Source organism: Drosophila sechellia, chromosome 2L (genome assembly GCF_004382195.2).
Source record: "Drosophila sechellia strain sech25 chromosome 2L, ASM438219v1, whole genome shotgun sequence".
In the NCBI taxonomy this organism is placed as follows: domain Eukaryota; kingdom Metazoa; phylum Arthropoda; class Insecta; order Diptera; family Drosophilidae; genus Drosophila; species Drosophila sechellia.
The window spans coordinates 330,770-356,685 of record NC_045949.1 but is presented as its reverse complement, the minus strand read 5'-3'; the positions used below and the strand labels follow the sequence as shown (position 1 = coordinate 356,685).

The 25,916-nt window shown below is 44.8% G+C and overlaps 10 protein-coding genes across 13 annotated transcripts; 6 read left to right on the top strand and 4 right to left on the bottom strand.

The window, feature by feature from the left end:
* Positions 1-286: 286 nt before the first annotated feature.
* On the bottom strand, positions 287-2,610 carry LOC6617236 (stress-induced-phosphoprotein 1). Its single transcript, XM_002041527.2, has 4 exons — positions 2,462-2,610; positions 2,114-2,396; positions 931-2,038; positions 287-769 (listed from the first exon to the last, which is right to left on the bottom strand). The coding sequence occupies exons 1-4, from the start codon at positions 2,468-2,470 to the stop codon at positions 697-699; spliced, it is 1,473 nt and encodes a 490-aa protein (XP_002041563.1). The 5' UTR covers positions 2,471-2,610; the 3' UTR covers positions 287-696.
* Positions 2,611-3,063: 453 nt separating this feature from the next.
* On the top strand, positions 3,064-4,396 carry LOC6617235 (splicing factor U2af 38 kDa subunit). Its single transcript, XM_002041526.2, has 2 exons — positions 3,064-3,296; positions 3,365-4,396. The coding sequence occupies exons 1-2, from the start codon at positions 3,253-3,255 to the stop codon at positions 4,110-4,112; spliced, it is 792 nt and encodes a 263-aa protein (XP_002041562.1). The 5' UTR covers positions 3,064-3,252; the 3' UTR covers positions 4,113-4,396.
* A 131-nt stretch (positions 4,397-4,527) lies between these two features.
* LOC6617234 (protein PET117 homolog, mitochondrial) lies at positions 4,528-5,355 on the bottom strand. Its single transcript, XM_002041525.2, has 2 exons — positions 5,104-5,355; positions 4,528-5,047 (listed from the first exon to the last, which is right to left on the bottom strand). The coding sequence occupies exons 1-2, from the start codon at positions 5,193-5,195 to the stop codon at positions 4,762-4,764; spliced, it is 378 nt and encodes a 125-aa protein (XP_002041561.1). The 5' UTR covers positions 5,196-5,355; the 3' UTR covers positions 4,528-4,761.
* A 599-nt stretch (positions 5,356-5,954) lies between these two features.
* LOC6617231 (androgen-induced gene 1 protein) lies at positions 5,955-14,394 on the top strand. Of its 3 annotated transcripts, XM_032727721.1 has the most exons (4): positions 5,955-6,060; positions 6,633-6,851; positions 12,806-13,026; positions 13,560-14,394. In XM_032727721.1, exons 2-4 carry the CDS (start codon positions 6,654-6,656, stop codon positions 13,882-13,884), a joined length of 744 nt encoding a protein of 247 aa, XP_032583612.1. In that variant the 5' UTR covers positions 5,955-6,060; positions 6,633-6,653; the 3' UTR covers positions 13,885-14,394. The 3 variants fall into 3 exon arrangements, with proteins under 3 accessions (XP_032583612.1, XP_002041558.1, XP_032583611.1); XM_002041522.2 differs by lacking the exons at positions 5,955-6,060; positions 6,633-6,851 and adding an exon at positions 11,228-11,442; XM_032727720.1 differs by lacking the exons at positions 5,955-6,060; positions 6,633-6,851 and adding an exon at positions 12,022-12,327.
* On the top strand, positions 8,880-10,534 carry LOC6617232 (protein amnionless). Its single transcript, XM_002041523.2, has one exon. The coding sequence runs from the start codon at positions 8,899-8,901 to the stop codon at positions 10,405-10,407; it is 1,509 nt and encodes a 502-aa protein (XP_002041559.1). The 5' UTR covers positions 8,880-8,898; the 3' UTR covers positions 10,408-10,534.
* Positions 14,395-14,562: 168 nt separating the features above from the next.
* Positions 14,563-16,138, top strand: LOC6617230 (androgen-induced gene 1 protein). The gene is made up of 2 exons (XM_002041521.2): positions 14,563-15,104; positions 15,177-16,138. The coding sequence occupies exons 1-2, from the start codon at positions 14,611-14,613 to the stop codon at positions 15,508-15,510; spliced, it is 828 nt and encodes a 275-aa protein (XP_002041557.1). The 5' UTR covers positions 14,563-14,610; the 3' UTR covers positions 15,511-16,138.
* LOC6617229 (protein smoothened) lies at positions 15,514-20,068 on the bottom strand. The gene is made up of 6 exons (XM_002041520.2): positions 19,808-20,068; positions 19,354-19,741; positions 18,538-19,019; positions 17,857-18,477; positions 17,617-17,787; positions 15,514-17,549 (listed from the first exon to the last, which is right to left on the bottom strand). The coding sequence occupies exons 1-6, from the start codon at positions 19,843-19,845 to the stop codon at positions 16,145-16,147; spliced, it is 3,105 nt and encodes a 1,034-aa protein (XP_002041556.1). The 5' UTR covers positions 19,846-20,068; the 3' UTR covers positions 15,514-16,144.
* Positions 20,069-20,379: 311 nt separating this feature from the next.
* LOC6617228 lies at positions 20,380-22,934 on the top strand. Of its 2 annotated transcripts, none has more exons than XM_002041519.2 (4): positions 20,380-20,676; positions 20,747-20,914; positions 21,162-22,340; positions 22,422-22,934. In XM_002041519.2, exons 1-4 carry the CDS (start codon positions 20,511-20,513, stop codon positions 22,724-22,726), a joined length of 1,818 nt encoding a protein of 605 aa, XP_002041555.1. In that variant the 5' UTR covers positions 20,380-20,510; the 3' UTR covers positions 22,727-22,934. The 2 variants fall into 2 exon arrangements, with proteins under 2 accessions (XP_002041555.1, XP_032583609.1); XM_032727718.1 differs by having other exon boundaries at positions 20,381-20,691.
* On the bottom strand, positions 22,912-23,742 carry LOC6617227. The gene has a single exon (XM_002041518.2). The coding sequence runs from the start codon at positions 23,688-23,690 to the stop codon at positions 23,025-23,027; it is 666 nt and encodes a 221-aa protein (XP_002041554.1). The 5' UTR covers positions 23,691-23,742; the 3' UTR covers positions 22,912-23,024.
* A 251-nt stretch (positions 23,743-23,993) lies between these two features.
* On the top strand, positions 23,994-25,807 carry LOC6617226 (protein mushroom body miniature). Its single transcript, XM_002041517.2, has 2 exons — positions 23,994-25,159; positions 25,211-25,807. Exons 1-2 carry the CDS (start codon positions 24,059-24,061, stop codon positions 25,748-25,750), a joined length of 1,641 nt encoding a protein of 546 aa, XP_002041553.1. The 5' UTR covers positions 23,994-24,058; the 3' UTR covers positions 25,751-25,807.
* Positions 25,808-25,916: the final 109 nt, after the last annotated feature.

Sequence of the window (25,916 nt, the reverse complement as noted above, 5' to 3'; positions counted from 1 at the left end):
ATTTCAAGCATTTCAATTTCCCAATTTATTTCATTCGATATTTTATTTTTTCAAAATAAAGATTCGTAGTGTACTTTCTTTCCGAAAATTTGCGGTTTTGCAATATTTTAATAACATTTAAATTTCTTATATAAAAGGCGATTGACGCAAATCGTTCTTTGTATAAATAATATAAAATATATTATTCTAAATAATTTGTCAGCCCTGGAAAAAACGTTAGAGAACGACTGCTATGGCGTAAGTTACCCATCTTTTAGCACTTGGGCGCCAAATTCAAAATCATATCTTACCCTTCCGTGACTCGTTTATTGTACAAACAGAAACTTATTTTAGAGCTAAGCTACAGCATATTTATTGTAGTAAGAAAATAAGGACCATGACGTTTGGAGCCTACTCCACCCGTCTGCGTAAAACAATTAGGCAGACATTTATCAATGATTTTTTTTTCTCCATTTAGTTTAAATTTCTGTTAGTGGTAGTTATCGTCGTTCTGCGAATAGGCGATGTGATTTCTTAGGTAATTACGTTTAGCGTTAATTGTGGCCCGTTTCATCAAAAACGATATATTGGTTAACCAGCTTAGAGATGCCATACATTTTGTTTAATGCGTACTGGTTCTCTCCTGAATGTTTATCATTGGGGTTTGTGTGTGAGTTAGTGATTGTATGAGGATGTTCGTTTGTGGATCTGGAGTGCCTAGTGAATCTGAATGATGCCCGACTCCAGAAGTTTCATTATCTTATCGGCGATGGCTGGATTCTGCAAGTGTCTGAAATATAAAAGTTGTTAATTAAAATATATATTACCACAGAAACTTAAGTCTTAAAAACTTAAACAAAATGCTTATTAATTTCGTATAGGCTCTTAGTTTCTAGACTTGACCAATGAAACTCAAAAAAGCGAAATCCATAATGCCAAACGGGTACTTACTCTTTGACCGCATTGGGATCGTTTTGCATCTGCTCGAGGATCATGCGCATAGCTGGGTCCTTTAAGATCTGTTGAATCTCCGGGTCGGACATGGCGTTTTTGAGAACCTCCTGCGGATTGCGCTGGAAGTTCATCGAGCACTGACGGTAGCCTTCAATGGCCTCCGCGTTGTTGGGGTCCAGTTCCAGGGCCTTTTGGTAAGCGGCTTGCGCCTTAGATTGTTGCTGCATGCCCTGTAGAATTTTGCCCTTGCGGATGTAGCCCTTTATGAACTTTTCGTCTAGCTTGATGCAAGTGTCGCAGTCCTTGAGGCCCAGATCAAAGGCCGCCAGCTTGGTGTAGCAGGCGGCGCGGTTACTATAGAGTTTGGGATCATCCGGATTGCGCTTGATGGCCTCGGTATAGTGCTTTACAGCGGTACTGTAGTCCCCCTTCTTAAAGAAGAGGTTGCCCTGCTCCTTCTCTTCCTCGGCCTTCTCCGGATTGATGTAGGCCATTCGCTCCTCCTCCTTGATTTTGGCTTCCACCTCGCTCAGCGAGGTCTTGATCTCAGGGGTGCGATGCTCGGACATGGCCTTCTCATAGAAAACCTTTGCCTGCTTGTAGTTCTCTAGCTTACGATAGGTGTTTCCGATGCGAGCAAAGGACTTAGCTATCAGCTTGAAGTCGGCGCGGCTTTCGCGCCCCACCTCAATGCCCTTCTCGCACTGCTTGATGCACTCCTCGTACTCCTTGCGCTCAAAGTGAACAGCAGCTATGTTGTTATAGAACGTGATATCCGTGGGATCGTGTTCAATGGCAGCGTTGTAATGTTTTAGGGCCGTTTCAAAGTCCTTTTTCTTGTAGGCGGCGTTGCCCAGTTCCTTCTCCTTCCTCGCGAAGTACTTATTCTTCTGCTCCTCAGTCATGTCCTCTACCCGAGGTTCAGCGGGCTTTGGGGGCTCAGCCGGTTTCGCCGGCGGTGGCGATGGAGCCCTGCGGCTGCGCGCCTGCTGGGGATCAACGTCCATGGGTATATCCCCCTGCGATTGCATAAAGCTCAGAGCTGAGGCAGTAGTTTCCATGCGGCCCTGCAGGAGTATAGCATTCGTGGGATCGTACTTGAGACCTGCGCCGGCAACCGAGGTTAGTGAGGTTAGGTCGGGTGATTCATGGCATATAACCGAGCTGTGTTTGAACTTACCCTCGTTGTACGCTTCGAAGGCCTTCATGAAGTCATTCAGACCAGCAGCGGCAGCTCCTTTGCGTGAGTAACCCTTCGGCCAGGTGGGATTAAGCTGAATGGTCTTCTCCGCATCTTCTAACGCCTCCTGGAACTTTCCGGCCTTGGCGAATGCCGCCGAACGGTTGCTGTAGAGCACATGGTTCTGGTCGTCCAGAGCGATGGCCTCTGTGTACGCCGCCACCGCATCGTCGAACTTCTCGGCACTGAGCGCCTGGTTACCCTTTTCCTTGAGTTCGTTCACCTGCGAAAACCGCAAGGGTTTTTGATTGTAATTGCCGACGCATTTTATTTGTCTCGGCCACTTACCTTGTCCATTTTTGATAAGGGAGAGGATAACGCTGTCGAATTACAGTTCTTCCTGTATTTTTGTACGACTGTTTAATAAAACACGCTGCGAAATGTGCCGTGCCAGGTGAAAATGCGAAAAATGCCGACTTTTCTAGAAGCAACAGATAGGGTTGTCAATGCTTCTGCGATTGAATTTAATATTTTTCCTTACTGTGGTTTAAAACTCAGCTCGTTCTCAAGCGGGGAACAAAACCAGCAAGCCTGCTTAAATAATTTTTTCAATTGCTTATATAAATTTTAAAAATTGTTAGTCAAATACAAATAAGACCTCGAGCTTTACAGAATTAAAATGTTATTGTATTGTATTATTTATTATTATTTGATAGTGATGCTTTATTTGCTTAAATAATTTTCTCAATTTCCTGTCTTGAATTGTACAATTTTTCTAGTCAAATGAAAAATAAGACATCCTGATTTTATGTGGATTAATATTAAAATATTTAAAATTGTAGAATATTTTAAAACATTTAAATTAAGATCAGAGGTATCGAAAAATCGTTGCTGCCAAAAACATAATATATCGATAAGGTCAACTAATCATCGATTTTTGTTGCAACTCTGGATTCGAGGCTGGCAACGCCGTGCAAAATACGACCAGACGCTGCTTTTTTCGGTTTCCGAAAATAATTGAAAATTATCACTAAATAAACAGGCGGCTAACATAATTGCAGTTTGACCGCGTCGCAGAGGCAAGCGGGTGGATAAGTTAAACATTTTGGCCACAGCAACACCACAGTAAAGCCGCCAGCATGGCCGAGTACTTGGCATCCATTTTTGGCACGGAAAAGGACAAGTGAGTCGCATGGCACATTAATTTTAACGTTGCCGGGATTAATAACTAAATGGAGTTGCATTTCCCAGGGTGAACTGTTCGTTCTACTTCAAGATCGGAGCCTGCCGCCACGGCGACCGGTGCTCTCGCATCCACAACAAACCCACTTTCTCGCAGACGGTGCTTCTCCAAAATCTATACGTGAACCCGCAAAACTCGGCCAAATCCGCGGATGGCTCCCATCTGGTGGCCAACGTCTCAGACGAGGAGATGCAAGAACACTACGACAATTTTTTCGAGGACGTGTTCGTAGAGTGCGAGGACAAGTACGGGGAAATCGAGGAGATGAACGTGTGCGATAACCTAGGCGACCATCTGGTCGGCAACGTGTACATCAAATTCCGCAACGAAGCTGATGCGGAAAAGGCGGCAAATGATTTGAACAACCGGTGGTTCGGTGGTCGACCGGTGTACTCGGAACTATCGCCGGTCACCGACTTCCGCGAGGCTTGCTGTCGGCAGTACGAGATGGGCGAATGTACCCGCTCCGGCTTCTGCAACTTTATGCACTTGAAGCCCATCTCGCGTGAGCTGCGAAGGTACCTCTACTCCCGCCGCCGTCGTGCCCGCTCCCGTTCCCGATCCCCTGGACGCCGTCGCGGCTCCCGCAGCAGGTCCCGATCCCCTGGTCGAAGAGGAGGCGGCAGAGGCGACGGTGTCGGCGGAGGCAACTACTTGAACAACGAGCGGGACAACATGCGTGGCAACGATCGCGGCAATGATCGCGATCGCCGCAAAGGTGGTGGCGGAGGAGGCGGTGGTGGTGGACGGTATTAAATATTCTGGACATTTTTTCTGTACGGTGGCAATTCGAGAGAGAAATCAACGGACAAGCAGTAACGCAAAGCATCGTGTATTTTAGTCTCTGCGTTGGTTTTCCACGTTTTTATATCACTTTTGAGTAGACGAGATGAGGAGGAGGAAGAAGGAAAATGACGATGGGGAGTTCCACCACCACCTATGTACAAACCCCCGCGAAATATTTTACCGAGCGCCCATTAGAATTGTAATTTACTATACATACATTCATAATAATAAAATTGAGTAATACTATACTGGAAGCCATAGTAAAAATTGGGTCTAATTGTCAAAAAGTCCAGGCACTCAAAATAAAAGTTTCTTCATAGACATGGATAACATCCGGAAGACACCACCCCTTGTTAGGCATGCAGTCTTAATTCACTTTGTAAGATTGAATCTTACCACATTATTTTAATTATATTTTCATGCGCAGATGGCTTCACCAACTGAAAACGATCAACAGCGTAAATGCCGCTGTCAACTAGGGAATCTCCTTAAAACGAAATCTTACATCAAAGGTTACTACTTAAATCATCAAAAATGCGTGCATTTTAACAACGAAACCTTTTTTTCCCCGAGTTAGTCTTAGATTTTAATAGGTGCATATTAAATGGCATATTTGTGATCAAGCTATGTCAGTTGGGGGGCTTCCATCGTGATTAGTCGTTCCACCCTGAGGAACACCTCTGAAAGCCTCGCCTTCACTGTGCACTGCTGGCTTCTCCGCTTGAAAATTACTCTGTGCGCGATGCGTCGATGGAGGTTCGGGCGTGTCGGAGGAGTTGCTAGACGCCTCCCTGGCCTTCAGTTGCTTGGTCATGTCTATTTGCTGCTGCAGCGTGTAGGTATTCTCGTGTTTGCGCCGTTGCTGCTGCTCAACGTCCCTCAGGACACCATCGTGCAGTCTCAGGCTGGAAGTTTGAGATCGGAGGCTATACCTTCATTCCAGAGTATTTAGCTTACTTACCGGTCTGCCGATTGTTTATAGTGCACATAACCTATGATCGCTGTGGAAATGGAGACCGCCAGTCCCAAAGTCACTCGCGAAGCGGTCGACATGACTGGGCACCGGTCTGCCGCTGGAGTTTTCCGCCTAAAATGCCTGCACTGGGAATTTGGCTGTCGGGTTGTGTTGTTTCGAAGTCGGTTCGGGTTACGACATGACTTTAAATTTGAAAGAAAAACACCAGCACCACACAGCTGACCACCAGAGAGTGGCCAGTTTACGGAAGCAAAGTTTTCCCTATCCAGAGTTAGTGCGCGGGAAAATCAAATTAATTGCCTTCAAATCAGCGCAAAACTTTTGGCCAATTGCAGTTAGAAAATCTAAGACTATTGAAAACTTGAAGCTTTGGACAAACAATTTTATTTTGAAGTTATGTACATATGTACAGAACTAGCCTTTATCAATTACTTTTACTTAGGTTTTTTATATTTTTATCTACTGCTTTGACGCAGTGCCTGAAAATAAAAGCAGATGCTTATCTCTCTGTCAAGATATCTTTTTAGTTTGACTGCATTGTTTCGACTCATCTGGTTACTCACTAAGCAACATACATCCTATTGGGTGGGGGCGATTCATTCAGGTGATTGGCCATCATTAACCCATAATGGAGCCCACACTCCCGAATCCGGACTGCGAAGCCCGGAGTCCGTCTTCCGTGGTCGGTGGTCCGGACATGCGCAGCACGCACCTGATGCGAGCGACTGTAGGAACGACACCACAAAACCGAGGCAGAGGCAGAGACAGAAGCAACAGCCAAGTACAATGGAAACGAGTACAAAAGGCAGGAGGCAACACGGCGTATGGGCAACAGTGCGACTCCAGTTTTCCATACGCTCAGTTGTGCCCGCGGTCAAGGGAAAAGCGCAGCCGAGCACTTCCTCCGAGCGAAGCCAAAAAGAAATCAGGAAAATACTTAGCGTGCGTGTGCCGGGGACCTGGTGATTTGTTCAGAGTGTGGAAATCAAACGAAAAGCAATCAACAATTGTTTTTAAGGGCCATAAAAACCATTAAATTATTAACATAACCGATTTATAAACAAGAGCCACGGGGAACTTCTTCCAGGGCGGCCAAGATTTTCAAGATTTTTTCAAGATATTCCTGGCCAGGTTTCCGTACCTCTAATATTTATGTCGGTGACGCAAATATTGATTTAAATTTGTGCGCGCTTTGAGTTGACGAACGCGAGGTGTCTTGACTAAAGAGCCAAAACACCTTGACAACGATTTTAATGCACTTCTTTCGCCCTACCGCAAAGCACAGGGAAAACAATACAAATTCTTCTTTTAAAATGTTAAATTGAAATCGAAGAAAAATTTATTTTCAATTTATCAAGGGATAGTAGGGGGTCCTAAATGTTTTCTTTCAAAAATCGTTACCAAAAACAAGGCTTTTTACTTAGCAATTTGTACTACATGAAAATGTCACAAATGTTGTCACACATTTTTTCTGCCCGTGTAACGTGAAGTCTCCTCTGGCTCTTCCTGTGTAGGATCTGTGAAAAATCCACAAGATGACCAAAGTTGAGCTTTACAAGTCGCGCGTCTTTGTGACAATCATACACCTGTGTGCACTGGGCCAATTCGCCTATGGACTCTACTACAGCTCCTTCGAGATCCAAAGGAGCTACAAACTGAAGACGAGCCTCAATCGCCGCCTGGTCCCCGAATCGCTGCCCCAGAAAATCAAATTGCTGTCCTACTGGTCGCTGGTAAGTTAATTTACAGCGTGCCCATCGAAAGCGCCACAAAGATACAAAGATACATATGTGAGAAATTATGGAATATTAAAAAACAAGACGGAAATGCGGCCAGCCTCGGTTGTTTCAAGTGTTGAGCTCGAGACGAGAAAAATCAGCGAAAGAAAAATTATTTATATTCTATGTCCGTATGCCGATGTTCGCGTTTATGTGTGCCATATGTTTGTTTATTTGTTTGCTTGCTCGCTGGGGATCGCCCCCTTTCCCCTTCGATTTTCTCATACTTGCACGCTCTTTTTATCGGCCAGGCGGGGTCAACAACTGTGGAATACGGAGGAGTATCCGGCAGATACGGGAGCTGTGCTCGCCGAGTTTCCTCATTCGCGCTGCACTTTTCCCTGATGGCAATGCACATTCCGCGTGGGAAAGCGTTTTTCGGCTTTTCCTCGCCACAAGTATTGATTTGCTCAGATGTTCGCGGTTTTCCAGGTTTTCGATTCCACTTCTTGCGGCTCCCTGTGGCCAAAAATGTATGGGACTGACGAATGCGAGATTATCTGATGGGCGCCAATGTAAATGTGCCATACGTGGCAGTTGGCTTCGATTTGGTATTCTGCTATTCGGAGCTTCTGACGCCTCATTTACATATCGTTAAATTGTTAGAAAATCGATGGATTATTGCATTTTTCTCGCAGCTCCTTGGCAACTGGCACAAGCGAATGTTTCATTGTCGAAAGCGAATTTCATTTCGAATGGGTAAATAAATATGTCTTGAATTTCGGCAGACACTCTGGAAATAGGTCTACATACTTGTTTTCATGTAATTATACTTTTAATTTTATCTTATATATTTCATAATTTATACCCCATCCAAGGAAGACAAATTTATTAAATAAGGAAATTAAAGTCATTTAAGAGAAATTTTTCTTTTGTTAAAGATGCGAAGAAAAACGAATGCTGCCTTAAATTCGGTTTTAAAGTGGGATATAGCGAACATATATTGAGTGCACTTCTGATATTATTCCCATAAATTTCCCTCAACTTGACATTATTTCTGCACAATCTCTTAAAGATATGACCCAGAAATGAAGATCATTTTTGCATTAATTGCATTTATTCATGAGAATGAATGGTGCTCCTTTTTGATACGATGCTTTTACTTATGTATATATGTATATATATATGTACATATGTATTTCCACACCACGACTTTCCATTTCTGTGCGGCTCTCCAGGAACATCTTAGTTTGTTATTGCATGACCTTGCTTGCCCTTGATTAACGCCGTCTGTCCCGCCAAAAGTACTTTGATCTGGTCAGCATAAAGTGCTTTATATCTACAGATCTGTTTCTTTTATGTAGTCCCTTGAAACAATCACGAGAACTTTTCGGTGCCACTGCCATCCGGTTCATTATTTTCGTTGTCGATTTTTTACCTTTCTTCTGGTCTTCTGGGCATTTCAAGAATCTGGTGTGCTGAAATTGTTTATATCGGCGAAATCAAAATAAAAATAAACTAACTATGTTCTGACAAACAATTGCATTGTTGAAGCAAATGTGAAATTATCTGTGTACGCTTTTTGCCAAATTATCTTCGCTTCGAAAGAATTTATTAGTGAAATATATTCAAAGAAAAGATTTAGTGAGCGCACCATCTTTAGGTTTCGATCCCCTAATAGGATTAGCCGTGTTTAGAATTAAAAAAAAAATAAGCAAAATCTGTGTAGAGCATAGAAACCATGAATTCCATGATTTTCCAAATGTCATTTACAAACACAATATACATGTTGTAATTTTCGAAGTGAATTATTCTAGTCCCTTAAAATTCCATTGAGATTTTAAAGTATTGAATAGTAACTATTGTTCTTATGCTCCCAAAGTTATAGGGTATGAGCTGCCCCCATCAGCCTGATTTACATCTGCTGTCCATCTCCCCTGTGTTTATTTGCTCTCGTTGGTTCCAATTCTGATTGTTATCCGCCCCCAAATAGGAGGCAACATCATCGAGTGGAATTCTCCGAACGTTTCAGATTTAGTTTAGAGTTCACTGAGTTCCCACGATGTGTTTGCATTGGCGTTGGCTGATCTGGGCATTGGTCTGGCTCCAAGTGGCACTGGCCACCAAGTGGTATGGCGGTGGAATGGACTTCAATGATCCTTCCGCCTGGCTAGATGACCACTTGCCATGTGCACAGGATTTGGTCGTTTTTCCGGAGTACTACCCAGCCCTGTTGCCCTTGCCCGAGGACATATCCATTGATGGCTTGGTTTTCCCCAGAGAAGGGGCGATCCTCTTGGCAGAGGAATCCACCATTACCTTTGGATCTGATAAGCAGCCCTCCTGTGAGAGCGAGGAGAAGAAGGCCTATTTAAAGCCACCGAAGTCTAGTAAATGGTTCGACCCTGGCACCTGGACGGACAAATCTAAGAAATTTTCCACATTCACGCCAGAGCTGGAGAGGATTCCCTGTGATGACGAGCAGGTCATAATCAAGGGGCACGGACCTTTGTCCTTTGACCTAGAAAACGTGCAGTATCTGAGGCTGGGACAACTTATTTTGGCTGGCTCATCCATTTCAAAAACGTACTTGGAGCAACTTATCAGCAGAGATCTGGGCCAATTTCTCTTTTACAATGCCGAGTACGTCCAGGTGGAGTACTACAGAGGAGAGCTGTGTGGCTGCCACAAGGACTTCGAGCGACTGCTGGAACCCGTTTGCCACAATGTCCAGGAGCAGTGCGAGACGCCCCACTGCTTGTCTCCAGTTCGACCCTTGGGATCGTGCTGCCTAATCTGCGGGGCCATTCTGTCCACGCCCACGTCCCACTGCACCGAGGGCACTAGAAAGGAGTTTGTGGCCCAGATAAGTAACCTCATCAGCCAGGAGAGCCTGAAGGATCAGATCGGCCTGCACGTGGATTTTGTGGGCTCCCAGCAGTTTGGAAACTTCCTGCAGGCGGTAATAACTGATCGCCATAAATATAGTGAACGGAGCTTGGAGTTTCTACAGCAGAACGAACACAATTGGAACAAGACAGGAACAACGTTAAAAGTTTCTGGTCGACCCTATAATCCGAATGTTAGCTTCTCCTCGATTGTTCTCATCCTTTTTTGCATGGCACTGGTGGGTCTGGTTTCCGTGGTCATTTTGGCGCACTTTATGCCTGAGAACCCCTACCTGAACCGCATACCACAGTGGATCCACGACCCCCGTCGATGGAGGTGGCGTCACTTGGGACTAAGACTACGCCGGAATCTGCTGTTTAACCGCTTCGACAATGTTGGTGCAGGGGGTGGCTCCAGTGAAGGAGGAGCTTCTGGTGTGGATCGTCTGGGAATTATGGCTTACGACCCGGAAAGTGGCGAGGTGAGGGAGCGAGCCTTTGACAATCCCATGTTCGAGCAGAGAGGAGCTTTGGAGGAGGCTGCCAAGGAGTCGCAGGAGCAGGAAGAAATCCCCAAAATGGAGACTGGTGATCTGGACGCCACAAGTGTGGTGGATGAACAGGAGCTTACGGAAATCAATTTGGAAGTCTGCGGCGTGGACACCGACGAGGAGACCATTTAATTAAGGTTCTCAAAAATGGAGCATCACGTATAATCTGACGTTTAAAGATTGTGTGTTCTATACAGATCAATAGATTCGTTATGATTACATTATAAATGTTCCTTAGGGCAGATGGCCCTGTAATTAACTCTATTTACAAGTTGTAGGCGGATAGTACGTGATTATTTTCGGATATTATCAATTAATCAATCAATTACTAACGCACAATCGATGAATCGCGTGTAGCGGCGAAGGTACAAAGAACCAAGAGAGCACCTGATAATTTTACCAGGTAATTCAGTTAGCGGTGCCTTTTGTCGCGATGGCCTTGTTCCTTGACCTTCACAGGGGGTGGATTGGTGGGGCTGGGTGATGGGACCGGGAATCGATAGTTGCCATTAGCTGCGAAGATATTTCCAGAAGCCTTTGTCCCCCGGCTCATAAATGTGGCTCATGTGTATCCACATCTATTCATAGACACGCTTGGAAAGGCGCGTGCCTCCCCCCGTTGCCATAGGATATGAATCCGTAGATATGCGTGGGACGGAGGCGTTTCGATGCGGATTAGGCGACCGCTTTCGGACTTCATTTTAGCTTCTGCCAATTCATTCTGAAGTGGAAATACTTTGTACTACGGCGATTGAGAGTGCGGCTGATAAGCGCACCTTATCAGTTTCAAAGCGAAAGCGAAAATACATACAGTGAACAGTCGATTATGTTGTAGCAGTACTTCGAAGAGTTTCAAGATTGTTCGGAGGTGTTCTTAGTGAGTGACTACTGTATGCAATCGTATATTCCTTGCTGCTAGTGACTGGACTCTGGCTACTCCACAATCAGTACATATCTGGCACCAAGAGATTCAACATGGCCAAGCCCAAGTCAAAATCGACTAGCAAAGGTTCCACTTCGCCGGGTTTCAACAAGGCGGTGCAGTTGCTCCTCCATTTTACAGCCGTGCTGCAGTTCAACTATGGCGTCTACATCTTCCACACACTCGACATGCCCAACACGGTGCCCTTCGCCGGAAAATTCAAGTTCCTAACTTTTATTTGTGCGGTAAGCCGATGAGTTCATATCGAAAATCTCTACACCGGTTAAACGAAGGCGATGCATAACTGGTTTTGGATTTGTAATGGCCTGATGTGCTAGTTCGATCCCATACACTCAAATCTAATCGCTTGTAGTCAGTAAAGATACCTTTGGCTTAGGAAAATGTATTTTGATACAACCTGAATGATATGATATGTGGCTTCATAGGGTAGACGAGAGTGAATAATATTTGAAATTTCGTTCATGATTATTGTCAAAGAATTGACTACAACATCAATTGCTGAATGGTTTTGGAGAAAATAATATTTTTATGAAATTACATCACGAATTTATAAATTAAAAACCAAAAATTCTTACAAATTCAAATAAGCTCCTGTTAATTTGAAATAAATTCACATCTTCATAAATGTACTCAGACCAGAATTGAAATGTTAAAACTTTATCTCATATAAATCTCGATGTACCTTACAACCCTACATGGAGGTACATACATATATGTGTATATCCGAACACCTGGTATTGTGGCCCTGCTCCGGCTCGGGCACACTGTTCCACCGCTCGCCCCTTTTTTTTGGGGTGGTTGCGACTCGCAAGCAGTAGTACTTTCGGAGCGACAGACCAGACCGGTTTGTTTGTGTTTTGGTGCCGTGAAAAATCAATCGAGAGCAGAGCAGCAGCTGCAGCAGGAAAATGGCATCCGTGCGAGGCAACTCCGTGTACCAGGGCGTCTACGGGGCTCTGAGGACTCTGCTCCACCTGACGGCGGCCGTGCAATTTGGCTACGGCATCTATTACGACTACAACTACGTGCAGTTCCCCACCAGCGAGCCAGAGATGCGGATCCATCATCCCTGGGGGGGCAAATTCAAATACCTAACGTTCCTGGATGCGGTAATATCCATCTGCCATTAGAATCACGAACGCAGCGCGGTTTAAAGTTCACTCTGATTGTTACTTGTACGAACGCATATATTAAGATACACAGAAAAAAATGAATAGGACAGTGGTTAGAATCATGGGATTTTCTTGAGTGATGAAGAGATGGATTTATGAAGGGCTCCAGTGTATAAAAGTTAGAGCTTTTTGAAGATCTTCTATGAAAAACTTTTGTTTAAGCAGTATTTGCAATAAATATATGTCGAATGCTTCTTATACCATTCCACCGGAAAGCAACTACTTCAATCCCTCCAAATTCAGTGCTTTACTAACAAACTCACGTCTTACCTCTTATTGCTGCTGAAATTGTACAGGAAATGCTTGTGCAACGTTTTTTCGCTAACTGAAATTCCTTCCACTCCACTTAAGCAACCCTTCAATTCTAGCCGCATTCGCATTATCTCACACACGTCAAATGCTCTTGCACTTACAGATAATTCAGGCACTGTACTATATTGTATCGCTGGTCAACGATTTCGTGGGCACTAATGAGCTGACACCCAAGAAACCTCCGGCGGTGCGCAGGTTCAAGGACTGGCTGATGGCTACATTGGCCTTTCCAGTGGCTATCAACGTGGGCGTGACCTTCTGGACACTGTACGCTATCGACAGGGAGCTGGTCTTCCCCAAGGTGCTGGACCCCGTGTTTCCCAGGTGAGACCTCAAAAACAGTTGAAACCAAGATGGCCTTGCTGGCAGGAAGGCATATTCTGGTCAACAAATTGAATTATTTTCATCGCTTGAGTTCGCGTATCATGACCAGATTAGCATTCTAAGCATGTCTAATTCAAGCCATATCCATTTTGTATACCACTGACGCCTATTTACGGTATTGTGGTAGTTGTGCTTATTTATATCCATGCTTTTTAAGTTCGATTTACTTGGAACTATATCTTTAAATTATATGTATATCCTAAGAAGTATTCATACATTTGAAGGAATTAGATCAACGTTTTACTTTTAATTTCAGTAATAAAGCATCTTCATAAAATGCTACTTAGACACTTAACCTTAAGACCCTATAATCTCGTTTTGAGGCTCTGGCTTTTACTTCAAAGTAATTAATTTATTCACATAGCTTGCTACGACAAAGCTTGAAACGTCATAATATGTTTGGGGATAAAATTAAAGCACTACAAGAATTGGTCTGGAAAGTCTTGATTTCACCTATTGTTTTTCTCTTTCAGCTGGCTCAACCACGTCCTGCACACCAACATAGTGGTTTTCATCGTCCTGGAGCTGTTCATCTCGTACAGGTCGTACCCAAAACGAAGCCAAGGACTAGCAGGACTGGCCATTTTCATGGGCGCCTACCTGGTTTGGATTCACGTGGTGAAGCACTACTCGGGTGTCTGGGTGTATCCAGTGCTCGAGGTTCTCCAGCTTCCTCAACGCATCCTGTTTTTCGCGGCCGTCGTTGGATTCACGCTGTCACTTTACCTGCTGGGCGAGTTCCTCAACAATACCGTCTGGGCCAAGGAAGTGAAGTTGGCCAAGCGCAAGTCCAACTAGGAGTAGGCTGTGACCCGTTTCTGTTCGATGTAGTTGCGTTAATTAGACACAAAATACAAATAGTGATTGACAGGTCTCGATTATACATTTTGCTCATATTGTTCGATCTTCTCAGCCAAAGAAAGTATTTATAAGTATGTATGTACAATCGTGCTGCAAAGTTGACTGAAGAAGGCGTACAAAATATGTGAGAAATAATAAACGAAACTTGCAACATCAACTCGATAATATATTTTCCAGTAATATTGAATTCGGAGTCTTTAATCGTAATAGGGAAACCCGTTTGCTAATGATATTCATTATATTCTTATTACGCATACATTGTAACTGAGATTATAGCCGTAGTTTCTATTGAGTGCGCGCGACTTTCGATAGGTTTTAGTAGATTAACCAAAATGCAAAAATGCCTTCTTGATTAAACTCCTCATATCAAGCACTCTGATTCAACGTCATCTTTGAATACCACTGTTATTCAATTATAGTACCATAATAAAGCGATTAAACTCTTCATCTGCTGCGAAAACTGTTTTCAGGTGGGGAGCTTCGAATAAACCGATTTTCAAACTTCGATATGGCGCATGTCGATTTGGCTTTAAAAAGCTGGGTCTAGCTTGAAAGCGCCTGTCATGAAACTCAACGTGTGCTGCGCCCTAATCAGCTGTTGGCTACCTTTATTTGTTTTGTTTTGCTCAGCGTGCGGTGCCCTTAGTACTTTTTCTGGTGGAAATGGGCAAGAGCAAGAAGCAGGTGCGCGAGTTCAATGCCGCCAAGGAAGCTGTCGAGGCCACTAAAGCCCAGTTGAACACTTGCAACGATGCCTATACGAGCGGGGCCTTTAAATATCTGAGATTCCTTGTCCATCTCCTGGCGGCAGCGCAGTTTTCGTATGGGATATACTTCCACTACTTCCGGGTGCACTGGCCCACGGATTTGATAGATGAGGATGAGCTGAAGGCGCGCTGGGGCGGCAAGTTCAAGTACCTTACTTTTTTGGACGTCATTCTGCAGGCCATCTACCACTCATTGGCTCTGCTGAACGATCTCTTCGGCGATAACAAGGTCTCCGGGGATTCAAAGTCCATGTTGCGATCGGTGAGGGACTACGTGTTCGCCGCCTTTGCCTTCCCTGTGGCCCACAATGTCTGCCTCTCGTTTTGGGTCATCTACGTATGGGACCGTGAGCTCATCTTTCCCTCAGCGCTGGATGCGATTTTCCCCAGGCAAGTGTTTACGTTTTTCAGCCGGTTTAAGTTACTGTGTTTTGATTTACCTGTGTTTCTCAATATTTGCAGCTGGTTGAATCACGTGGTACACACGAATGTGGCCCTTTTGGCCATTATGGACCTGTTTACCTGCTTCCGCCGCTATCCGAGTCGATTGGCGGGCATCACGGGCAACGTCTCCTTCATCCTGCTTTACATCATCTGGCTGCACATTGTTCGCTACTTCAGTGGCGAGTGGGTGTATCCCATTCTGGAAGTGCTGCCCGCATACCTGCGCTACGTGTTTTTGGCACTGCTTGTGGGGTTCAACCTGGTATGCTATCTGCTCGGCGAGTTCGCCAACAACGTCGTGTGGGGTCCGGAGTTTAAGCTCATAAATCAACAGAAATTGAAGCAAGGCTAGGACTCGAGGATTTAAAATCGTTTATTAGTTACACAAAGTATGATGTATGATTTTGTAAACTTGAAGGCACTTTCTGAGGTACGATTTGTGTGCCCAAAGAGGCTTATTTATATCGTACTTAAATGTATAATCTACATTCTAATTCTAAGTCCTGTACCCACGGCAAAGAAAATTAATGAAAATAAATTATTATCCTCTTTGGCATTTACTTTGGCGTGAGTACCAGGATTAAGGAAACAGTCATTCACAAACGTACACAGAGATTCGAATGCTTACAAGCTAGATGGGAAGATGAATTTGTAAAATAAAATTTGCAGCTTAATGACTATGAGTATTCGTAGTTCTAGTTTCGCTCAGTCTGTTCTAGTAATCGATTAAGAAGAATCTAAATGTTCATCGCATGTAAACTGCTCTGGCTTGTGTGCTACGATTTCGTACTTGTTTGTTTTAAATATCATTTCGGTTTCCAATTCTTGTGAAATCTTACAAATCGTTGAACAATTAAAATTAACAATAGTACAGTTTTCGTAAAATTGATAAGATTTTTTGAAATTTGAAATCTTAAAGCAGAAACTACAATATTGTACGAGTTTTTGAACCTGAAGTAAATGCATCAATTGCTCATCTAGTCTTGTTATTTTGAAGGAAGCAATAACATTTTAAGTTTGTCCGACTCGCTCATAAACGTGGGCTCCCTTTGATGCCGATGGGAATGACCCAACAAGCCTTGCAGCTCTGTTCCTCCGAAATCATCAATGGCTGCTTCAGTTCTTTGTCTGCTGGCTGCGTTTAGGAGTCGCATGGCCTGCTGCAGTTCGTCTTCTCCGTAACTGGGAACTAGCTCGAAAGGATTAGCCTGAATGCCCACATCACAGCTGGTTTTGCTGTTTCTACTATGTGGTTTGCCCATGGATATTCCAGAAAAAGAGCTGTTAAGAAGGCTTCCTACGTCCAAAGCTACGTCCAGTTCCTCAGAGGAGCAGCTAAGTGAGTCGTTAGACCGATACTTTACACAGTCCTTCCTGAAATCTAGATCAGCAGCAGGGTTCTTGAGATGTCTCTTTTGGGACTTTCTTGACTGGCTTCTTGCGGAATTGCGGGAATGTCGGTTACAATGGGATTCATTCGATTTTTTTATGTTTTTAAGAAAGTTCTCCAATGCCACCTGTTTGCTATTTGGCAGTTCTTCAATCTTTATTCCATCGTGATCATCCTCACTTATTTCCTGCTGCTTTACAACCACGTTAAGATCCTGAATCTTTTGGGATGCTCGCGAATTATCCTCCTCCGAACTAGAGCTCATGTCCTGATTTTGGAGGAATGGGAATATAAAATCCCCATTTTTCTGCAGGAATTCATTAAGAATAGAGGGATCCAGTCCGGCATTAGCAGTCCTTCGCTTCATGGAGCTGGTGTAATTGTGTTGTTTCTTGGAGCTGTGATGAGCAAACACGCCCACTTTGTGACTAGCATTGGGATAGGTCGTTTTCTTGAGCGCAATGACCTGCGACTCCACCGAAGTACTGCTTTCCCTTCTCCTACTGCTTTTCCCAGTGGCAGCTGCTATATAATCCCTTCTCCTTTGAGTTCTCCTGTTGCTGGAAGAGCCTCCGTGTTTTCCCCTTGATCTGGACGCCACTTTGGTCTTCATTTCAGCTATTTTCACTGATACCTGCGAGTCCACCGAATTTCTGCGGGATTCAACGGAAACATGTCGAACACTTACACTTATCTCAGAATCCAAGGAATTTTTTCGCGGTCCATGGCTTGACGAATTACCTGTCGCTGCTCCCGTCAAGGCCATGCGACGTTTTACGCACTGCGGGAGGTAAGCAGCCCAAGTTGATGAGATGTCATTCGTCTCAGAAGAGTTCAGATCGTTCACATCGAAATTGAGCCCCACAGGATCCGTGTGAGTGTTGTAGAGCGTTATGGAGAGCCTGCCCTTGTCCTCGAAATCCTTGCGCTTGGCCCATGTCTGGGCAATGACCTTGTGCTTCGGCATTTTCACTTCCTCGATCACCTCTTTGCCACACTTTCTGCAAAGGTTTTAAAATCGATAGTAATGATAACTAATGCAAATTTTGGTAGGACGGCGAAACATACTTTCTTATATAACGCTTCCAAGTCTCAATTGAAGATGGTGTCCAGCACCAGGTGGACATCACGATTCCAGAGCTGAAGAGACACAGCAAATGCAGTTGAAGAACGCCAACACTAGGCCGGTTTTCAATTCGACAGGAACTTTTTTCTTCAAAAACTGAAGAAATTTTGCAGCTAAACAAAAGAATTATCGATTAAAGTTGAGGCGTATGGAAAAAGTTATAAACGAGTATTTACACTCACATTATAAACTGTCTGAAGCTCTGGGACCATTCGTCTGCATGCCTAAACTCCGTAACGTGGCACGCAATGGCCACCAGTATGAAAACTAAAGTGAGCAGAGCACAGACTCCCATGCGCATGATGATCAAATGGATTTTGTTGCTCGCCGAAGTTGATTTAATGTCATTAGCAAAGTGTTTTAGTCCAAAAAGCATCACCATGCCGCGGGTGATGAAATATCCACCAATGAGGATCACTCCGCAGAGCGGACCAAGAAGCAGTCCTGCCCTCATTGAATGATTAATATAACCTACGAAGCAGATGCCCACAATGCTATTTCCATCCACCTCACTGAAAGCCATCGTGGTAATGGTAAGCACAAGGGGTAGTGACCAGGCCACGAGGTGAAAGTATGAACCTTTCTTATCTATCCGATCTTGGACGTGGCCCATGGCCCTCCAATGCCAGGCGTAGGTGAGGAACACAAACCAAACCATTCCAGCGGTGAGAAAATAATAGACCAGCACAAATATCACTATACAAGAAAGATTTTCACCGGCTGTGGGCTCTGAGTGGCGAAGCGTTCCATCCTTACGACATACTATGTCCTCTCGCGAGCCCGAAGTAAACTGCAGCAACCAGCTGCAAGGAAATTAAATGGTTGAGTTAGAATACTAATACAAAATAGTGCTCAAAACATACCCGACGCAAGCAATTAGAAAGCAAAGATTTATGTAGAACACAATCACTGCTGGATACTTGTTGGCATTCTTCCAGTCGATGAAGAAGGTGGACACCACGAAAAGGTTGGACAGAAGACATAGGCTGCCAGCCCATCCGATCAGCTTGTGGATCTGCCGGTGCTCATCATCGGTATAGAGTGGATCCTTGCATCGCACGCCGCAGCCCTCGATGCCAGGATAATAGCTGGCTGACGTATCTGTCGGAACCAAAGGACTCAAGCACTGGCCAGTTCCGTTGAATTTCATTCCTCGTGCTCCGTTTGTGCATTTCGTCGGAAAGAGTGTTTCGTTGCAGCGAAGAAATTTCGGGAAAAACGTCGTGTTGTACAAAATGCGACAGGGTTCCATGGTAATTCGGCACATCTCGTAAGATGGCAGGTAGACCATGTCCTCGCCGTTGATTTTTTCACACTTCGGCTTAAAGACGGCACACAAAAAGGGCTATAAACATGTAAAAATTGGTGTGTTAAACTAATCCGGAATATCGAAGAAAAAGATTTGAAATACAATAATATCTACAGAGAAACTTAAGCCACAACTGAATATGTATCTATATCTGAATCTTCCTATTATAAAGCAAATCATATATTTCTTTCACTGCTTGAACACAAAGCGTAATTAAATGGCAAAATATCGTTAGGCCAAATTTGTGTGCTTAACTTGTTTCTAATACACTTCCTTATCAGATAATAATGTGACAATATGTATTTCAATACAGACTCGGCCCCACCCCTTGAAATCATTAGGTACATTATATGCTGTTAAGATTCCTCACCTGTATGGCAGCCCAACATTTGGGCACGTGCTTCAGGGCGTAGTAGTCGTTCAGCTTCTCGTTCAGCTCCTTTTCGGTGTGGAAATCGGTGAGATCAAGGCTGCTTAGCTCGTAGGGCAGCTTGGAGCCAAAACAGGTGTTGGTTGCGTTCGAGGTGGGGTAGCAGCGGGCACGTCGGACACACTGGATGTGCCTGCTGTCCAGGCCATCAAACCAGGGTTTGTCGTCCCTGCCCTTCTTGGCGTACAATCGGTAATTGAGAGTCCCAGTGATGGGCTCCAATTCCACATCCGACTGCTGCGCACTTGCGGGCGTTGTGCTGCCGAACTTGGCCGAACTGGCGTCTGCGACCACCCACAGGCATAAGATCGCAAGCTCCAGGAACATCCTGCGGTTTGTAAATAGCCAAGTTACTTAAATTACTCCCAATATTTGCCAGAGGCGAGTCTCTCACGTAATATTTGGCATGCGCGGAAAGATTAAGTACATCATCCGCTTATAAAAAACATTAAATAGCTGCCTTGTGTGAATTTTAATGGCTTGATGCCCGTTCCTTGCTCAGCGGTTCGTCAGTGCATCGTGAAGGTACTTTCGATGGACTCAGGATTTCCTGGATTAATTGTTTCCTGTGGCGGCTTGCAGTGTTTTTAAAAAGGAGAAAAACAGGAACCAAGGAGGAAAACAAAAATAAACGCGACTCAACGTGAAGCTGAAGCAACAAATGTGCGACCATTCAGGGCCAGTTTAAATATACCCATGTTATCGGTCTGCGAGATTAGCATGTTATCGATTATTATCGGTCATAGCTGCAACAAGTCGAAAAATACGCACACAAATCGGATTTATTTTTTTCGATCGTAACATAAGATAACATCAATAAAAAAATGGAAAATATGACCATAGGTAGAAATGCATCAGCAAACGAAAAGGGTGTTCCCCGCAACATTTTGACTATGTGGCAATGCTGGCCGCTGGCTTATTTATTTATGCCAAGCCCTCGACGGTCACACTGGGTGCGGAGTATCGATAACACCGCGATAGCGCACCAAGCATCGATGTAGTTTTTACATCCCTATTCTGCAATATTATTTCACGGCACGGTCCAAACACACGAATAACAGGGCTTGGTTGGAGTCGCGCAAACGCAAATAGAAGCCATGGACGTTGCCCCCGCACCGCCCGCCAGTTCCGGCGGCGATCATAGCACCCAGCAGGCGCCGATCAGTCCGAATCAAAATCCAAACCAAGCGCCGGCCGCACTCGCAAAGGCAACAATCGAAAATGGTGTACAAACAGGAGGAGCGAAAAAGCCAGAGAGCTGCGGTGAGAAAGCCCCCGGTTAGCAAACTTGCTTAAAGCTAGTCTGGTTTCCTTGATAACGTTTGCCTTTTAGCCGCAGAACCGACACATTCCACTGGGGCTGTCCAGAAGGACGACCGGGACGAGGGCAAGCCGAAGACCGAGCTGGCTGACAAAGTATTAATTACCATATGCAGCGCCGATCGCAAGATCAAGAAGACCTTCATGTCGTTGCCCACTCGAAAGGATGTAATCGACAAAGGTAAGGAGCGTCCGTCGAATTGGGTATCTATTAATCCGGTATTACTATGAACTTTGCCCAGTTGGAAGTTATTAGCCAGTGGCCAAGACTGGCTCTTTAATAAGAATCTTTTGGGTCCATGGCATTTCTGCATTTAAAAATATAAATTTGACCATGATATATTTATCTAGGATAGGAATTAAATAATTGTAAATATTTTATCTAATTTATATCAATATTAATTTATGTATATATTTATATTCGGTAGCTCATAAATACGGCCTGTGCGGCAACACAATTGTCCTGGAGAGCAACGGCTGCGAGATCTGCGAGGACGACGTGCTCTTGTTCGCCGCCAAGGAGAAGATTCTGTTGATGCTCCTCGCCGAGTCGGAGGAGTATGTGGTGCTTCCTCCGCCATCTCCCCTCAACCGATCCGAACGCGCCGGCAGCTCGGTGGATCCCAGCTTCTATGCCAACAATAGTATTGTGTCGAACCCGAACGATTCGACGGTCTCTAATGACGAGACCATGTCGCTGTCCAGCGTAACGCCATCAAGTGCAAAGAGTTCTGCTTTATTCAAGGAGTTCTCAATACCCTGGAGCAAGGTGCCTGGGGACATAATGAAACTACTGAAGGGAAAAGGAAGTTTGGGCAAGCGCTTGAATACACTGGCAAATGTTTTGGTGGAGGCTCTCCGTGAAATATCCGCCCACATTCCCATACGGATTTTCCGACAGGTCGCCCAGCAGGCGGCTGAAAAGTACCCCGACTCCTTACTCGAAAAAGACCGCGAGGGACAGTTTATAGCCACCACTCCGCAATCGCTCATATCCAAGATGATCAACCGGAACAATGCACTAAACAAACCCCAGAAACGCGGCAGCTCAGGAACCTTTGAGATCCACATCCCTAATAAAAAACGAAAATTCGGAGGTGGTGCTTCCAATGGTGATGCAAAATCGCTAGCTCTCAACAGGGATTTGGAGCACAAAAAGGAGTTACTAATCTCCAGCTACCGAGGCAGTTCCCCACTGGAACCGTCCGTCATAATCGAATACATGAAAGAGTGCTTCCCGCTGCAGCGCTCCTTTTTTAATAACAGCGAAAAGATCCCGGATATAACGGCCATTAAGGACAATTGGCCATATATTTTTGACAAGGCTGTGCTGTACCAGCACTTTGAGCTGCTTATGTCCATCGATCCCCGGGCTCTAGAGAAGCGCTTGGCTAGCGAAAAGGATCGCTTTTTCAGGTTTTTTAAGAGTTCGAAGAACAAGAAGATCAGCGCTTTGGAGGAGACCAACGCTAATTTCCTGCGTGGCATAGCGTACTATTTCAATGAGGATCCCGACTACATTTTCAAGCACCTCGACAGCAGTTCCCTTAGTAAGGAATCACTGCAAAGCACGAATCCCACAAACGCCCCCTGGGTGGCTCTAGTCAGTAAGTACACAAAATTTTTATTTTAAAATTAATATTACTAAAAGTGTTAGAATACTTATTAAAATATTTATCTTCCCACAGATTCACCCATAACAACCACCGACGGCGTGGAATCGCAAATGGAGGCGAAGGTCTATATCGAAGGTCAGATAATGGCAACATTCGCTGCCAAAGACGAAGACCTGCCGGACATTCTGGCCCAGTTGATCTGCTACTACTATACCTTTAACATGATGTACCCTAAGGAAGCCAATCAAACACTCGAATTTATCGTCGTTTACTTTCTGCAGCACTCGCCGGAACAAGTGCGATCGGGCAAAAAATCGGTGACCACCAACGGCAAGTTTAACCACCTTATCGCCAAGCTTTCCAATGTACATGGCTGAAATTGCATTTGGACGATTTTTGGCTGGAACCATGGCGCAGCGGGCGCCGCTTCAATCTCCTCTTGCTCCTCCCAACGGAGGAGGAGCCGAACTCTGTTTAGTTTATTTATTTTCGCCGACCTATTCCACATGTATTTGTACCACTATTTTTAAGATTTGCATAAAGTGTGTAGTAATGTTGTGTATACATTTCTGATTTGTCACCCGACTAAGAATCTTTTATTTATTTTTGAATTGGTACTTCATGTTTTGCCAGTTGGGTTGTGAAGTCACCTAAGGGGTAGGGGATAAGCTAAACTTATTCACTATGTGGCCCTTTTTGAAAAGGATTTTTCGTATTCTGTCCCTTCTTTCGATAAGGATGTGAATTATCTCGCATTTTCTGAAAGGGATTGCTACCCTTTGCATCGTTTGCATTAGATGATTTCACATTTCGACGTGTATGATTCGAACGTTCTAATTCTAACTTGTCCTGTGTCAGCTGTTTATATTTCAAGTCCTTTAGGGCAGATTTGAGTGTTGCATTCTTTTGCGTTAAACTGAAGCCCAGTGTAAGGTGCTTTCGGAAAAAGTTGCGCTCCTTAAAAGTGAAGTTCTCAACGTCCGTGGAGAGCTGTTGTTTTCTTTCCGTGGAGGGCTTCTCATCGTTGAAGGGCTCCCATATAGTATCCTGCGACCGGTTGGCTTCTATGACATTACGCCGGTGATTCTTCTGACGCTGCTGCATGAACTGCCTTGCGTCCTCGCTGTCCACATCCTGGTGTCCCCGGTCCGACGAATCCGTAATTATGTCGTTCTTCACATGCTGCCAGGGCGTCGCAGTTGCCTGTGGCACGAGTACTGGTTTCGGTTGGACATACTTCTTTGGCTTGAACTTAGTTTTGCCCCAGTCCTTGGTGCGGCTCTGCAATTGACGTTCATGGCGATCATTATCTACTGTTTTCTTCGGATTGGTAGAATTCATAGCGTGTTATTTGTGGCCAAACTGAATTTCGTACATCTGACGGTTTCAGAGGTGCCCGTTTCAGAAACTATCGAAACTAGCTATAAATGTTAGAGCTTATAGTAACCTTATATTAAGGCTTATAGTAATGCTTTCATTGGTCACTTCACTTTGTCCATTACATGTATTGTGTCAAAGTATTTGTCACAGTATTATATACATATTATATTATATATAAGGTACTCAAGCTTAATACATATAATTAATAGTTTTGGCTTGAAAGAAGCCACGTCGGCAGTCCCACGAACAATCGGATCTTATCGATAATCCCAATCGGCTCAACACGTGCGCCGCGACTAGGCGGTTTTATAAATATTACCAATTCCATAATGCACAACGGTGGAGGACAATCCGGCTGGAACCTCTCAGGAGAGGACACAAAACCGTTTTCAAATAACGGCCGCAACAATCAGCAGAGGCGCAGCAGTGGCGGCGGGGGAAGAGGCAGCCACAGCCAAAATCGGCCCGAAAATGGAAACTGGCCGCACGCTGGATCAGAAGGTGGGCAGAATGGGAACGCGTTTAACAAGTTCAGAGATCCCCAACAGGAGCTGGATAATCATCAGCCAAACAAGAGAGGGGGGCGAAGGAATAGACGCGGTGGCGGAGGAGGCGGTGGCGGAGGAGGTGGTGGTTGGGGTGGCCGGAGAGGGAACCGCGGCAGAGATTCCAATAGACGTGGTGGTCGTAACAACTCGTGGCAAGCTAAGGATCAGCATGTCAGTCCGGGCCAAAGTCACATGCTGTACTTCGATAAGGTGGGGGACTTTACCGAAGACCCACCTCTGCCTCGATCCTCGCCTGCTCCCTCCTCCATCAGACAGGAGAGCCTGCCACCTGTTACTTTCGCTGCGGACTTGACGCCACCACCACCTGTATCTGTTGCACCACCTGATGTGCCTATTACGTCAGAAGAACCGACTGTGCCGCTAATCAATATCAAGAAGGAGAAGGAACTGGAGCACAAGTCAAAAATAAAGCAATTTGTCAAACCGGAGCCAAAATCCCCTAATAAGAAAAAGGGTAACTCCTCCAGGTCATCATCTACTTCGGAAGAGGAGTCTGAACCCGAACCAGGGGAAATGGTAGTGAACCCTAAGGCAGTGGTGGCGTCGTCCCCAAAAGCGAAGCCCAGTAAAACACCTGTAGCATCAACTCCGAAACCAAAGGCTGTAAAACCTGTTTCGTCCTCCGACTCTTCATCTTTGGACAGCGACACCGATAAGGAACCGAGTCATCCGCCGGCAAAGAGTAAAAAGGCGGCGATCGAAAAGAGCACCGAGGAGGATGTTGTCTGCATGGGCTCTCAGGAGCGCCAGTTTACCATTACGGATGAGGAGGAAAGCACCGAACCTGAAGACGACAAGAAGGCCAGAAAGCAAAAAAACAAGGGTAAAACCGTGGATGTGTGTGGCATATGCGACAAGAAGGTAAATATTTTAAAAGAATGTTACCCAATTTAACAACATCTTCTCTCCCAGGGCCACACCTCCTTCCAGTGTCAGATGATATGTCGTAATTGCTCCGGCAACTATCATGGTCTCAAGAACTGTCCAAACCCGCCCAATCTAAATATTGCCATCCAGTCGTTTGTGGAGTTTGCCATGCAGCAGATGAATGCCTTTCATTGCGAGCAAGGATTTGGATTTCCTGCTGGCACAGTCCCAGCTCCAGTTTCAGCAAAACCCAAAAAGGACAAAAAGGCATCAATAAAAAAGATTAAGAAGTCGACACAGAAAAGGATGAAGGTAGAGCCAAAGGATCATGACGAGGAAGATGACGACGAAGATGACGACGAAGATGAAGATGACAGCAGCGAGAGCGATGACTCGGAGTCCAGCGAAGAGCCTCACCCAGCTCCTGTATCCAAACAGAAGCGGAAGCGAGGCACCAAAGCCGCCGTATCGGCCGCAGCCAGTCTACCTTCGCAAGTGTTTCCATTTCCTTTTCTAGGCGCCCCGGGCGCCCCTTTTAACTCTATGATGTATTCCTATAGAGCTCCGTTTAATTTTCCCAAATAGTTATAGCGTGAGTTAGTTGTAGAGGTACGAGAAAGATAAAAATATTTTCAATTCCAATGGATTTAGTTCTTTCATTTTAATATTTACGGAATTAGGAATTACGCTTCTGTTTAAAAGTAGAATGAATTTGACTGCATTTTTCTACAATACATTTCGGGGAATAATA